General features: G+C 35.9%; 1 protein-coding gene across 2 annotated transcripts in view; it reads right to left on the reverse strand.

The window, feature by feature from the left end:
- Positions 1–16,784, reverse strand: part of CNTN5 (contactin 5) — a 1,123,865-nt gene that overhangs the window by 121,047 nt on the left and 986,034 nt on the right. For both annotated transcript variants that reach the window (XM_070425923.1, XM_070425924.1), the window contains exons 14-15: positions 16,218–16,345; positions 14,036–14,211 (exon numbers count right to left, since the gene is read on the reverse strand). In XM_070425923.1, coding sequence (XP_070282024.1) covers positions 14,036–14,211; positions 16,218–16,345 — 304 coding nt within the window. The remainder of the gene's footprint in view (positions 1–14,035; positions 14,212–16,217; positions 16,346–16,784) is intronic.

A 16,784-nucleotide genomic window follows, 5' to 3' on the forward strand; every position in this document is an offset into this window, starting at 1 on the left:
TGTGAATATCGATCACATTTGCACTTTATTCTTATAAAGATGATATCCCCTTCACTGTTGTTAAAAAAAGAGACAAAAGGCCCCAAACAAAGTCACTGGTGCTGAGTCCACATCATCAAAGTTAGACTTACTACCAATATCAGTTGCAGATTCAGCTTCTGCCAAGAATGCAATCTCCCAGGGGGCACTAGGGAGCTAATTTGCCTCACAGCTCACTTGCATCCCCATAGGCATGTTATTTAACACTGAAACAATGCACTCCTTCCCCACCTTTGCCTATGAAAGTCTTCCATTTTTATACAGCTCTTCAGAACTCCTTTCTATTTGCTGCAGAGGATGCTGCCCAATTCAAAAGTCATTCAATAAGCCAATAAGATCTTTACATTTCACCCACTTGAAATTTTGCTATTTAACTCTGGCATACCCAGTCCCTAGCACAATGCCTAGCACATGAAAGCCTCCTCACATATATGAAAGAAGATAGTTTGCCGTGAAATAAGTGTTAAGAGACATTTTAAAAGAAAAATGTAACTAAGGAGGTAGATATATGTCTAATCTTTTTGCAAAAACATGCTATTTCAAATGAAATAACTAATTTCATAAAGAATTTCTAAATGTTAATTTGCCACAAATATCTGGCTGTTTCAAGCTTTTTTTCTCAAAATTCAAAATCTTTATGTATTTATATTTCATGTGCAATATTAGTAAACATTTTAACAAGTGCTGCCTTCAACAAGAAGCTGCATTATTTCAACCATGTGCTTCAAGACCAAATACTGAGTATTCTTTTGTCAAGCCTAATTTGATAGTTACTAATGCTTAGGAACAAGTTTCTGAATGAAAAAGAACCTTATTACAATCAAGAAGGAAATTTGGGTCACAGCATCCATTAGGCACCGTCACTCAGTCATGAAGATTCTCATCAACATCAAAAACACTAAGAATTTAGAAAATTCAAACACATCAATGTCAAAAAAGACTACTCAAATTACTGCTTAGATTGTAGGCTACAACAGCAATCTTCCAATGAAGATTTAAACAGAAGAATAGTTCAGTTAAAACAAAAGGTCAAATTGAATAAATGTGTCAATCAAAAGATGACTATGAAAAGTTCAAGGTCAAAGACTCTCAGTCAAATTCAAATGACATTTGAAAGCCAGTCAAGACACTTTGCCAGAGTGAACTCATTAATAACAGGCTTTACAATTTTATAAAAAAATTTACCATATTTAATTTATAAAAAATCAGTTTACTCAGACCGAGATTGAAAATCGTCTATGATGCCATACTACTGCTCCTCCCTCTTTTGTAACTACCTAATAGAGCTATGATATTTCAAAATCATATTTACAAGACTCTCCAAAGCAGTGCATTTTTGAATTGACACCAACATCAATAACTACATATGCACATATACTTTTTCCTAAGGTTTCATATTGGTGGGTTTTAAACTTTTCATTATTGTGAATCTTTTTTTGTGTATGTTTGCTGGTTACACAAAATAAGGAATGCTGATCTCTTACCCATTTATAAGATTACTAGAGGCCCAGTGCACAAAAATTTGTGCACTGGGGGGGGGGGGGGGGCAGGGGGGTCCCCCAGCCCGGGCTGTGCCCTCTCGCAGTCTGGGACCCCTCAGGAGATAATGACCTGCTGGCTTAGGCCTGCTCCCGGGTGGCAGAGGGCATGCCCAATCCCTAGGTACAGCCCCTGGTCAGGTTCAGAGCAGGGCCGATTGGGGAGTTGGGGCGCCGCCCCCTGTCATGCACAGAGCAGGGCAGATCTGGAGGTTGCGATGCCACCCTCAGTCACGCTCAGGGTAGGGCCAATTGGGGGGTTGGGGCACCAGACCCTGTCACACTCAAGGCAGGGTCAATGGGGAGGTTGCAGCGCCACCCCCTGTCACGCACAGAGCAGGGCCGATCAGGGGATTGGGGCGCTGCACCCTGTCACTCACAGAGCAGGGTCCATGGGGGGGGCGGGTTGGGGCTCCATACCCTGTCGCACACAGAGCAGGGCCAATCAAGTTAATCTTTTCAATGGGCAAATGGCTAAATAGAGGTATAGTGATGCCATGGACTAATAACGTAGCCATTGAAAAGAATGAATTAGAGATATAAAAAAAATTTCAAGGTTTTTAAATGAGAGAAATGAGATGCAAAATATGTTTCAGTTTTTTAAAAAATAATGACAGAAATTTCCCTGTACATATATACATCTGCCTAGGCTTACAGAAGAACAGAGAAAATATAGAAGGACATACATTTGGATACTAATGAGCTTAAGAAGTTGTGGTAAATGCTGTTATAGGAGGGTAGAAGTAGGGGAAAGTCGTCTTAATAAGTGCAGCCTGCATGATATTGTACACTTGTATAATGTGTGTCTATTATGCTTAAAGAGATGCATGAAAACATGATGACAAAGCTTAATGGTGATTATTTTTAGGTAGTGTGATTCCAAGGGATTTTCATTCTTTTCCCAGTTTTAGTATGTTCAAATAATCTACAATAAGCTGGTATTATTTATATAAATAGAAAAAACCTATCTACATAATGGTGAACAAATGAAAAGCTGAATTTGGTTTAGAACTCAAAACTATGGTTACCATGGAGAAAACCAAGGTAAGTTTTTATCATCAACTGCATTTATTATAAACTAATTAGTTTGCATGGCTAAAAGAATCTATGAATTCATTTGGGTACGGAATATTCAGTATATTTCATGTTCGTTTTTAATATATCCAGAATCCCTTTTCATCAATTTACTAATAAATATATATGATTTTGTTTATCTCAAAATATAACTAAAGCACAGAAATCACTAAAACCAATTTTTGGAAGAGACATTTAACATGGATAACTTTAGATCAATAGATAAGCTATAAAATATCGTAATATGTCTTCAGAATATGTTATTTTTCAGAAACCAATTAATTTATTCATTTTTAAGTAAAGAATTTAATCTTTCTCTGTTAATATCTTTTCCCTAACTGTTCCCAGTTATCTATTAACAAGTAAAGTGGTTAAAATATCCTAAGATTTTGAAAAAAAGAACATAAACTTTAACAATGACAAAAATGACTCTATAATCAGATCAAGGGCTTTGACTATCTTCACTTAATTCAATTCAAAGGGGCCAATTCAGATTGTGACTAGTTAATTCAGTGCATGCAGTTGACATAGTTTGTGTTGCTAGTGACAGCCCATGTTGAATTTTAGTTTTATGCAAATGATTATTTTTCCTAATGCTCATTTTACCCCATACATATCACTACATGCATAATCTAGCTTTAGTTTGTCTTAAAAATAATACCATAACTGAAGTTAAGGATCATTTGACACTGATAATTGTTTAAATTGTGCGGTAGGGGTGTTGAAGTAATGGCCCCAAAGTTTTTTATGCCTTCCTGGATCCGCCTTTGGGTAAGCCCTTCTCAAACTCACTGTGCCATAATAAGTGATTACATAGGTCATTTAGACATTAGCAAACATAGAACAAATATATACTTGCAAAATTGGGTATGTACTGGAGAGTGCTATTTTGGAACCTGTGAAAACCATGTGGCATAGCCTAAACTAGCCTGCTGCAGGGTGAGAGACGAGACATAGCATCCTAGCTGCCACCTCCCAAACAACTCCTAGTTAACCTCAGATGCATCAATGAGTCCGATATAAGCCAGCAGAGAAAACCACGGAGTCCAGCTATAATTATTGACTCATAGAAGTGGGTCATAAATTTTGTGGAGTTTGCTTTGCATTATAAGCTAACTCAAACAGCAATTAGAACCACGGCTGATTGAGAAATTTGTGGATTCTGGAATGAAGCTTGCAAGTTAGAAAAATATTTTAAAAAATTGGACAGGAAATAGATAGTGGTAGATTACAACACTGGCCATAATAGGCTGCAGTTCCTCCCAGGAGGAGGGTTCTCTACCCTTTGCATCTAGTATGGCCTTATGACTTGCTTTAACCAATAGAACTTGACAGAAGTGACATAAAGCAAGTTTGAGCCTTGGCCTAAGGGATCATGATGCTTCTGCTCTTGGATCTTGGACTCCTGACGCATCCATGTGAACAAGTCTGACTAGCCTGGTGGATGATGAGAAACATGTGGCCCATTTGCCCCTGTAGCCCCAGCCACTAGCCAGCCATTAGTGCCTCAAAGTTGGTTGGCAGCTGACTAAAGATGCATGAGTGAGTCTTGAGACCAGCAAATAAGCTCCAGATGAGTTCAGCCCAACTTGCCAACCCACAGAATTATAAACTAAACAAATGATAGTTTGAGGCACTAAGTTTTGGGGTGGTTTGTTTTATAGCAAAAACTGATCCAGACTATGTTTAACAGTCACCACTACATAGTAGTTAGAAAAACTACTCCTCAGTTCCTTTCTTTTAGTGATTCAAAGGAAAAAAGAGATGTGCAAAGGAAAGGGTATTCATTGGTTCGAAACTGTAAAGCTCCCTCCTCTCTCAAGATATTTATATCTCAACATCTTAAATATAAAAATAAAACAACAATGGATTATTCCAGTCAGAATTCTGTTATGAGACTAAATGTGTTTGAAAACGGCAATGGAAAGTCCCCAAAAAGTTAGCTGAAAAAAGATGCTTTATTATTCTGCTGATTATTCTTAAAGGTAAATGAGAACATTCTTACTGAAATGCCTGCATCTCTAACACTAGCTAGAGTTACTTTAAGTACCAGAGAATCATTACTGTTCAGAGTCATCACTGATGTGATGGGCACGGTGAGCAAAGCATGTGTAGGTCCCTGCGTCAGGAAAAGCAAAGGCCTCTCAGCATCTCTTACTACTTAAATGACAGGCAATGGCCATGAAGTGCAAGTTTCAGAAATGCTTTTAGGAAATACTGCTGCTATATTTAATAAGTACTTTAAGACAAATTCTATCAATATGTTAGCTTTATTTGTGGGGCTATCAGGTGTTAAAGAGGATAACATATAGTATTTTATAGTTTCATTTAAGCTTATTGATATGAAAGCCTTAAACTATTTAATACAACGTTGTATCTTCACAATTAATGCATTCTAAGTTATTTTAGCTAACTGGCTTCAAAATAGTTAATTATTTTGATTTTACAGATGTGTAGGTGTATAATAAGAAATAGTTTGATATTTAGGGTATCTAAACAACTCTCATAATTATCTTACCTTATACTAGTTGGCTGATAACCTTCAGTAATTAACTTAGTTTAATTCAATTGAACATTAATTCCAAGAACATTAATTCTAAGAACATTATTTCTGCCAATGACATACTTGGTTAATAATTGAAAATTTTCCTGCAGTTATTTTCTATTAACAGTATAATGTCTCAATACTATAACAATTATCACTGTTTAAAGGTCTGTCTAGATTAAGAGTTCTAGAAAGGAAAGATCATGCTTTACTCAACCATATATTTTTTGCCCTGATAAAGTACTATACACATTACAGGTAACCATTAACTTTTTGGAAAGTGTTGTGTTAAGAAATTATCTGATATCAATATATTACATTTTTTGTGTGTGTGGTAGTTTAGCACCTGGACAAGGAAATGAGAAAGTGTCTATATATAATAGTATAGATTTCTACTTGTTTATATAATAATTAATCTAACAAATACTTTATTTAGCAAAAAATCTTCCAGGCATGATGCTAGGTTCTAGCAACAGCTAGCAAAATAGGTGTGACTCTTATTCTTAAAAATATATAATTTAATCCTATACACTAAAGAGATAATATGCAAATTGACCATCACTCCAACACACAAGATGGCTGCCCCCATGTGGACACAAGATGGCTGGCAGGGGAGGGCAGTTGTGGGCAATTGGGCCAGCAGAGGAGGGCAGTTGGGAGGGACCATGCCTGCAAGAGAGGGGCAGTTGGGGGCAATCAGGCCTGAAGGGGAGGGCAGTTAGGGGTGACCAGGCCAGCAGAGGAGGGCAGTTGGGGGCAACCAGGCCTGTGGGGAGGGCAGTTGGGGGCAACCAGACCAGCGGGGGAGAGCAGTTAAGGGCAACCAGGCTGGCAGGGGAGGGCAGTTGGGAGAGACCAGGCCTGCAGGGGAGGGCATTTAGGAGTGACTGGGACAGCAGGGAAGGGCAGTTAGGGGTGACTGAGCCAACAGGGGAGGGCAGCTGGGGGCAACCAGACCTGCAGGGGAGGGCAGTTAGGGGCAATTGGGCTGGCAGGGGAGCAGTTAGGCATCGATCAGGCTGGCAGGGTAGTGATTAAGGGGTGATCTGGCTGGCAGGCAGGTGAGTGGTTGGGAGCCAGCAGTCGTGGATTGTGAGAGGGATGTCCGACTGCCCGTTTAAGTGGGATCAGGCCTAAACGGGCAGTCAGACATCCCTTGAGGGGTCCCAAATTGGAGAAGGTGCAGGCTTGGCTGAGGGACACGCCCCCATGCACACATTTTGTGCACCGGGCCTCTAGTAAAGAAATAAATATGGAAGAAGACAGAAATTTTTATTTTAGCCCATTTTCTTAGAAATGCTTCTAGAATAATAAGCAGTATCCTGAAAATAAAAATTCACATGCTGCTTCTCAGGGAATTATCTTAATGACTCTGGATATTGAATCTTAACATTGTAATATAAATTTCTTTTTTGTATACCCCATAGAAAGCTTTGAGCAACATGTAAATTTATGTAAACCACATATACTTATGCTTAGCAACATGCAATTTATCCCTGGATTTATTTTTGAAAAATCTGTCAGCTTTACTTTTGTTAGAAATATGTAACTTGCTATAATTGGAGCCAAGCATAATGATGGTCATTTATTTAACTTTAATAGGTGATATGAGAAGATTTCTTGAAAAATAGAATTACTATAACATATAGATGAAGTTTGCTTTCACTGTAAGGTCACCTCTTGTTATTGGAATCAGTTAGACAAAATCTCAGTATCTTTCATATTTTCCTCATGCCCAGTCTCTACCTAGAATGTATTTCCCCCTTCTGCATCGTCTCTCTTTATTTATTTTTCTTTAAGAATAGGCTCAGGCATTATTTGGTTTAAGAAGTATTATTTGGTTTAGGAAGCATACTGCTCCAACAGGTTGAATGATGCGTAACTTGGACTGAGTTCCCTAAACATACTTCTTCCACTGCCCTTGCCACATATCCGTTTATAAGGCTGTTCCTCTGTGAGATGAGGCTCCTCAAAGGCAGCAGTCGACCTCAGTTGTATTCATAAACCCTTCACAGAGGGTGGCCTTGGTTACTACAGAACCCTCAGTCCTGGGCAGCTGCCTCGTGGGTAGGTGCTCAATAAATCTTCATGGAACTGTGACATATTCAGAATTCATCTATCTTAGATTTAAAAAAATACTCTATGGAGACATTAGTTATTCATTAAAGAAAATGGTGTCATGCTTTCCAAATTCTCTAAATTGATCTTTTCTACTTCTCTTATATAACATGTATCAGATGCAGAAAGAAAGTGAATTATAATAGCCCAATAGTTATTTATAAAAATTTCCTCTTCCTCCTTTTCTAAGTAAGAAAATATATCTGAGAGGCTACCTACCGAGTTATTAATTTTAGGTTCCTAGAGTCGCTTTTCTATTATAATGTGATAAGAATAGTACAGGAAAAAAACTAGAGGATTTTGAAAAGCAAAAGTGAAAGACATCATAACACTTAGACACTCTTTAGAATTTAATACAAAACAGATGCAGAAGAGAAATTGCAAAATAAAGGTAGAATTTCAAAGATGTCTTGAAAATAGCAGCCTATCAAAAACCTTGCTCTTTGAAAATCACTTTCGGAAATAACATAGGAGTCAGTCTAAAACACAATGCTTAAATATCAATAGTACTTCAAAATGTAAAACTAAACCATATTTTCTTATAAAAATCCTAACCTTATGTGGTATTAGAGAATAAGGACAGCCTTTTATATACCAAGGTTTTCTTTCAAACACTAAAAAAATCTTCTTTTATATATATATTATTCCTGCAAGGTAAAAAATTTCTAGTATTAAGGGCCTTATTATACTATGCATTTCATCACTCTGCAGGTTAAACTATATCCCCTGGATATATAGATATATATGTAGGGCATTCTTTTTAAATAACAGGAAACCAATAAACCATATCAGCATTGCTTCAACATGATAACTAGAATCCATTTTATATTTTTCTTTTATTCAAGCTCCTATTAATATTTCCATAGAAAATAATTATTTTAAGCACATCAAAAATATTTAAATTTCATATAAAGCAATAGGAATAAAACTCCTGATCACTGGCATTCTATATTATTCAAATAGGAGTTGGAATCATTCCTGGATTTAAAAAGCTATTTAGGTATAATAGTCAACACTTTTCTTCTAAGTGGCCTTCTCTATATGGCTAGTTTTTAATTCATATACTCTTACCTTCACTTATTCCTTTAGCAACTCTACAAATATTTATTTGGTATTTAATGTGGACCAAATACTGTGTTGAGTTGAGAAAAAATAAGCATATTCCTAATTTCTGAAAATGTAAAGGCTAAAAGGGAAAGCAATACTTTTGGCAGAATTTGATACTTGCTCTCGGAGAGGGATGGGAAAGGAATAAATGAAGTACTGGGTGGGGAAAAGGACAGAATCTGAAACCCTACCTACCAGCTATCTAACTTGAAAACTGAATTTTGGGGCCAAAAACTCAAGTGGAACCAACAATGCTGTAACATACTCGGTAAGAAAAGATACAATTTTAAATGTCTCAAATGTGGAAACTGAATGTTTTCTTCAGAAGAACGGTTGAGCCCTTTGTACTCTACATTCTTTGCTTTGTCTTCAGCAGTAAAAGCAATGTAACATTGCACCTCATGTCCACTTAGAGAAATTTTCCCCAAAGACTAAAACGGGAAGTTGATAACAAGAGAATCAAACACTATAAAATGAAACAATTATAGCTGCCAGAAGAGTGAGCTTTAAATAATGGAAAACACACCCACAGAACATCTGAAGAGACAAGTGTAGTAGATATTTTGAGATGTTTTTCAATTCATTCTCAGTAACTTTTATGGGAGCATTTTAAAAAATAATCTGTTGCCCTAGCTGGTTTGGCTCAGTGGATAAAGTGTTGGCTTGAGGACTGAGGGGGCCCAAGTTCAATTCCAGTTAAGGGCACATGCCTGGGTTGCAGGCTTGATCCCCACTGGGAGGCTTGCAGGAGGCAGCCAATCAATGATTCTCTCTCATCATTGATGTTTCTATCTCTCCCTCCCTCTCTGAAATCAATAAAAATGTATATATATATTTATATACACAACTTGTTGAGTTGATGTTACAGAATATATAATTTCAATGTTTTAATAGTGATCAATGAAGTAAGGTAAAAATAGATTGCACTTTCCAGCTTAGAGGTGAGGCTACAGAGAAGAAGCAATCTCTTTATGTCTCCGATTTTCAAAATGGCATAGTGAAGAGTTACAGCTGGTTTCTGTCTTTACTTTGAAACATCAAACCAGATTTGGAATATCATTCATGGCTGTGAAGTTTTAATCTCAATGAAGCTTCAATGATAATGGTGGCGGCTGTGTGGTCATTGTGTCTGTGTTGCTCAGAACCCCAAAAGTGAGACCCTTCACCCATCTTCCTTCCTGGGACTCAGTTTCTTCATTTACATATAATTTAATAATGTTATTGTGGAAATCAAATGAAATAATAGGTATGAGAGAGAAAGGGCAAAAGTTCTCTTCATGATGTAAAATGTTATTAATATTATTTTAGTCTAGGTCTTAATTGAATAATAAAACTTTCAAATTTATTCTGAAGTGATTAAATGTTGAAGAGTCTGATTTGTAGGGTTGATTTTAAAAATACATATAACAGAAACATATTTTTGGCAAAGGAGATTGTTCATAATAGTCATTTATAAATACTAGCAGAAAAGAAGTTATATAATGTAAATGTAACCATATAATCATAGTATAAACTTTATAGATGTGAGTGATTTTTGATGAATATATGAAAATATTTCCAGCAATGAGAATAATTAACCCACAAATTCTACAATGGATGAGGGATATTTACCTCATGATAATATAATTTAATGTTAAACTTATTGAGAAAGTAGGAAATTTAAAATGTCACTTTCCTAAATAGTTCTACATATGCTCTGTGTTTGATAAAAGATATTAAGAGACAACTCGCATGGGCTGAGAATGGTTCCTAGAGAGGGACTCGCTGGGACCTGTCTTAGTGGCTTGGATGGGGGAAGGGATGCCTTAGTTTTACAAGGGGATTCTGGGTAACAAATGGTGGAATCTACTACAATGCCCTATGGTGTCCCCAGTGAAGACTGACATAATCCATTATCCTTCCTAATTTAATTCATTTGAGTGGACCCACCAATCAACATGAATAATAAAAGGGAGAAGAGTACAGGAATATAAGAGTGAGATAGAGGTATTTTTTAAAAAAATTATCAAGATTTGAATAGAGGTTTCTTAAGAAATAAACAAAGCAAACACTGTGGGTGAAATTGCAATATTGAGAAAAGATGAGTATTTTTAGGCTCTGAAAATAATTTAGATACTCATTTTAGTAACTTGAACATTTGATAAAGGTTAAACACGTTTCATAGGAGCTAGTAATTTTCATATCACCCATAATGCTATGTAAGTATATTATAAAGATAAAACATCTATCAAAAATGGAGCTTCTAAATAAATTAAAAAGCTTGGTATCCCTACCATAGTAAGTACCATAACCAGAAGGTTCGTTTTAGTGGATGATATCTAAATAAACAAAGTGAGGCCTGTGTGACTTGGATGGCTAAGCCTGTCTTTTTATATGTGACTAGAGGACTGGTGCACGAATTTGTGCATGGGTGGGGTCAGGCTGGCTCATCTCCATCGGCCCTGATCTGGCCCAGGTGGGAGGGGGCGGGGGAAGTTGGCCGACCAGCCCCACCCCTGATCCGGGTGGGGGGGTGCCAGTTGGGGGCAGGATTGGCTTGAGTGAGTTGGTCAGCCAGCCCCGTCCCATGGTCAAACTCCAGGTCAAACTCCTGGTCGAGGGGACACTTTGCATATTAGTCTTCTATTATATAGGATAACTTCAGAGGCATTACTTGATTTTACTGTATTGACAAAAAGTGAAGAGGAGTCTTCAAATTTTGCTTTTTGAAACCATCTGCCTTTTAGAGCAAAAACGGAGGTGGCTAATCAACTTGGTATTTCTATCCAGCTGTGATCCTGAAGTCATTGTAGTCCACAGATCACTCAGATGACACCCCCAGAAAATAAGGAAGGGTCTGCCAATAACAGACTGTCTCAGATGTCATCTAAGGCAGTTTCAAACTGTGCTCAACTGAACATCCAATTTTGTGTAAAAAAGTAAAGAAATAAACTATTTTATAGTAAAAAGTTTTAACAGAATTTTATGCAGCATTTAATTATATTAAAACCTCTGAAATAATGCAGTAGTTAACTAAGCAGAAAATGCTTTATTAACAGCATTGGTATCTTTTTTTGGGGAGGGGGTAGATGTTTGGCTGATTCATTTGCCACTCTGTAGTGTTAATGTGCTTAAAAGTTATACCCTCCTTTCTCTTCTGAGTAACACTCATGCAATCACGCACTGGTAGGTCAGGTCTCAAGGCAGTTAATCTAGAGAGGGCTCAAAGGCACACTACTCTTCCTGTTTAAGTCCCTGAACTCTGTTTGGCTTTCTTACTCTGCTGGGCCGGCCTGGAGCCCCACTAAGGTCTCTTCAGGGGTTCTCCTTTGAAACTCACAGATCACCCCACTTGCTTCTCTTCTGAATCCTGTCCTACCTCTCTCATTCCTAGAATCTTCAATTGGCCTTTCAAACAGAAGGTATTAACAAGTCCAGAGTCCTTCCCAAGTCTCCCTTCTAAATAACATTTCATTTCTTCTCCTAAAACATATGGAGCCATCCAGAATCCAATCAGTGTTTGAGGAAACTGGGAAAAAAGTGATAGGCAATTTCTTTTGACACCTTGCAGTTTTGAAGCTTTCAATTTTTACAGCACATACGTATTTCTATTAATTATTCGAAATCCACTGAAAATGATAAGTTCTACATTACCCAAACCTAAATATTTTTCTCACATCTCAATATGATAATTTGCTTTAATTTTCTATTCTGTAGTTTATTATCACTGTCCATCATCCAGAGCCTAAGTTTAACATGGCTTGTAACAGTATGGGTTAACAGGGAATAAAAAGTAAAATTTGTACTTCTCAAGGGCAAGAACAGCATATATGTAAAGAGGACTACCACAGGTACTATTAACTGCCAACTTTATGGAAGGGATTACAGGTATTTATCTATACAAATGAATGACATTAAACCAAAGTGGTACTATCTAAGAGATAAAAAACAAGAATTCATATAATTTGATCAGGACCATTGATTTCTCTATTAGTATTTTTAAAATAAAGTGGGGACCCACTTATATAAAGAAAAATCAACATTCATTTTAGATATATTTTTACGTTATATATCTGATCACTTAAAATGAAGGTTTACAGATAATCCTGAGAAGCTATATCTTTGATGGTAAATGTTTTACTTTCAAATGTAATATTTTTGTATCATTTTTTCTGGTTCCCTTTGTGACAATGATGGCATAAAATTTGTTCACAATCTTGAAGGAATTATCAACTCAAGGTAAAAGAAAAAAGGAAAAATGAATTAGAGGAAAATGAGTTTAATTTAATATGACCTAAATATTTTGTGTTTAACATAACCATTAACAAGTAAAATTATTTTATTTAGTGAGATATGAATAATGATGTTGGTAATTGTTTCTGATTTATATAGTCTTACCAATTTATTGCAAAGTAAATCAAGATAAAATGGATAATTTGGGAGAAAATGTTTAATTTTGGTTACACTGGCAAATGTAACAAAGAGAATTCATATTCCATTCTTATAATATAAATTTATCAAATTCTAGAGTGAGAAAGGATCTTAGAAATTATCTGGTCCAACTGTTTCACTTTACAAGATTAATGCCCAAATAGTCAAGTTATTGACTGGCTTTTGGTTACACAGCTGATTAAAGATTGAACTGGAAATTGATCCAGAAAATTCCTGACTTTGGGTCCAGGACTTCTCACTGTATTACATTACAGTTATAATAAAATGCAACCCAAACTGAGTTTTATCTGTTTGGGCTCATTATAGCTGTGGTTTTCCAGTGCTTCCCAAAGTGTTTATAGAAAAATAAACTGATGTTAATAAGCATGCGACAGCATTTCAAATTGGATTTGTAGGCATAAATTGTATTTGTATCCATCCCTTTAGCAAATATAGATGGGATATAGCAGCCACAATCTTTCTCTGCTTCCCTAATTCCATCCATCTTTCTCTCTCCCTCTGTCAAATACTCTTTTATGTCTTAAATAAGAGTGGGAGGAGGTGTTTTTTACTTCTCTATTGGCTAAAGACACTGTGATGGTTCTATAGTATTTGGTTAAAAAGATTTCCCGCTCCATTTAGTGGATTGCCATGTAGATATATAAAGTAAAAGAAGACATCACAAAGAAAACATTTGGTGAGGAAGAAATGAGTATGCTTGCGAATGTTTATCTAAGGCTAATATTTGCCTTTCTGACTATGGGTTGCATGTTTAGCTCTATAGCCTGTGAGAAATTTAAAAATCTCCCAAAACCACCTTTTTTCGAGGAGTAGGACAGCCAGGTTATTTCATTAATTTATTGTATCATAAATATTCATAAGAATGCTTTAAATATCACTAGTCACTTTATGTAGCAACATAACTTTTGAGAAGTAATGTGGAAATGTTGACAATATTAATAGAGTAAATAAAATTGGCAAATAAACCAGACTTGCATAATATAGTATTACCAATTTATTACTGGGTTTTTAAAAATTATTATTATTTTCAGTTTGGCCTAATATAAAATAAGGAAAAATATGCTTAAATCATTGATTTTATCCCTATGTTTTCTTAGCATTACATGAATAAGAAAGTTTTTTACATTTGAACTTAAATTTCTAAAATTGCTATTACTCAAAAAATAAAAGTGTTTTCACTTACGGCCCTGATGCTTTCAAAATGTCCACCTTCTTTCTCGAAATCGATAGGCTGTCCTTTCAGTGTCCAGTAGAAAGTGACATCCAAACTAGCATCATGGATTGCTTTACAGTTAAGAACAATGCTTTCTCCCACTGTTAACTCTGTTCTTTTAGGAGTAAGTTCTATTTTTGTAGGTTCTACAGAAATAAAAATATATTAATTAATATCACACATAGTATTTCCCTGCGTTCTATATTTTAAATAATAGAGAAAAACTTAACAAGGACTCTATGCAATAAAGTTGTTCCAGATACAGATCCTTCTGAATCTTTATTTTTTCTTTGCTTAATCCCTTCACCCTTCTCACCCAGCCCTTAACCCCCTCCCCTCTGACAGCTGCCAGTTTGTTTTCTGTGTCCATGAGTCTGTCTCCACTCTGCTTGTTAGTTTCTTTGTTCATTAGATTCTACATATAAGTGAAAATCATATGGTACTTGCCTTTCTCTGACGGGCTTATTCATGGACGTGGAGAGTATTATGCTAAGTGAGATACAGTTAAGTTTTAAAAAATAGGTATATTTTTATAGGGTTTAGGGCAATTTTGAACCAATAAAGGCTAATATGAGCTGTGCCTCTAAGGGTTACTTAAGATAGTGATCTACTTTGTAAGATATAGATGTTTAGTGACTGTGTTATACACCTATAACTAATATAATATTGTATGTTGACTGTTACTGAAAAAGAAGAAATCATTCTAAAAAGAAAGTGATCAAATAACTGCGATATAACTTGCTATTTTGAATAAAGTAGGGAAGTGATGGAGATAGGATTTTGATGTTGTCTTTATTTCCTGGAATCCCGATTGTAGATACCTTAAGAAGACTGACACAAATGATTAACAATTAGCCCAGTTTTCCTATTCCAGCTCTATTGTTGATAATAGCACAATCTGATAAAGCACCATGCTTAATAGGCGTGGTTAAGATCCTTTAATATGCAACATCCTTCTGAATAGTCACCGAGAGGAAAGCGGCTGTGATGCCAGGAAAGCAATGCCACTATGAATGTTGCCATTTTAGAAGTCAGTTATTCCATGTGGCAATCTAATCTCTGGCTTCATCAGAGAGGACAATCACATCATACTGTGGTTTAACCTTTGTAAGAATTAGAATATTCCCAGTAAGTAAATATTCCATTTAAGAATTTTTTTTTTGGAAAGTGCAAGAATATTTTTGTTGTTGTAAAAGAAAGTCCTTGGATCCAGCACTGCCTCAGTGTTTAGCAGAGAGAAGGAATAAGACACAGACTGGAAGCAGAAGCAGAGTCTGATTCCTGTAGTGTCTGCAATAAATGAAGACATAGTTTAAATCATGTTCTCATGTTCCTTCTAGTGATGTTTGCCCATTCCCTAAAAATATCGGAGTGCTATCTATTTCACTTTTCTGTTTCTAAAGAATGAGTGAGACAAATGAACAATTTTACCTTTTTTGGCCCAAATATGACTTACTATAAAATACATGCACAAATGGAAAAAAATCAATGAAGTGTAGAGTTCAACTGTGAAAAATATTCCTCTGCTAACAAAGACACTACCTAAGATTTTTTTAGTATGAAGCAGTGACATGTAGTCTCAAAGGTTCTAGGCTTGACATCCAGTTCACTTTACAAGTAAACATTTAAGAGGCAACATTTGCAATGTTAAAAAATGACATTATGTAAAAAATTCCACTGATGCAAATGTCAAAGGGCAGCTCTGGTATGTCAGTTTCTCCGAGCTCACTCCCACATACCACCCCCATGTCCTTCTCCTGCCTTTCTACCCCAAATCCACGGTGGAAGTGGTAATAAGGGAATATTACTGATTATTGCTAAAATTAATCTTGGTAGAGAAAAAAATATTTCTATACTGTTAGCATACTTTTAAATTTTGAGACACCAACTAAAACTTCACCAAGCTGTCTTCATTCTCTTACATATTGTGTTCAAAGAAAAAAAATTTAAATTTCTACCAACAAGAATTCCATTTCTTTATGGTGCCCTAAATAATGGGAAAGGACCATGTGGCTATATTAGTTCTATTTTTACAATGTAGTTTATAAACAGGAGCATGCACACATACATCTATACATGCATATCATTTCTATTCACTTTCTGATAAGGACTTGAAATTAGGCTTATGAAATATTTAGCCACATTTTCTTACCTTTTACAGATACTGAAGCTATGATTTCAGCAGAACCAAAGACATTTTCCCCTCGGCAAACGTACTTTCCCTCATCTGATTTAGAAGCATTTAGGATCCGCAGATTCCCGTCTGGAAGAATAGCTATTCTGAAAAATCATTAAAAAAGGGTGTTTTCCCTTGTTTTATTGAAAATAAGCTAAGTAGTAAGAAACTCTCATGAAGTCTGAAATCACTTCCAAGGTAACAATAAACAACATAAAAGATCGCGGGGGAAAATACACCGTGATGGTAGAAATGTTTTACCCTTCAAGAAATTATGCAGTAAACCCACTTAATATCTTCTCATATATAAAAGGGTTAGGAAGTTACAGGTTATTTTTCTTTTGATACTTTTTTGACAGTTAATTTTAAAACTTGTGGAAAAAGGTGACCTTGAATTGGGTTATTAAAACTTATACTATAATATTATCCAGCAATATTTTAATATTAAAGCTTGGGTATTTCACCTCAAACCATGAGCAACCTCAACAATTACACATAAAAAGAAACAGCATAAAAACATAGAGGCGGGCAAGTACAGAAAGT

The sequence above is a fragment of the Myotis yumanensis genome, unplaced genomic scaffold (assembly GCF_028538775.1).
Source record: "Myotis yumanensis isolate MYYU_CA2020_CCGP unplaced genomic scaffold, mMyoYum1.0.hap1 SCAF_10, whole genome shotgun sequence".
NCBI lineage: Eukaryota > Metazoa > Chordata > Mammalia > Chiroptera > Vespertilionidae > Myotis > Myotis yumanensis.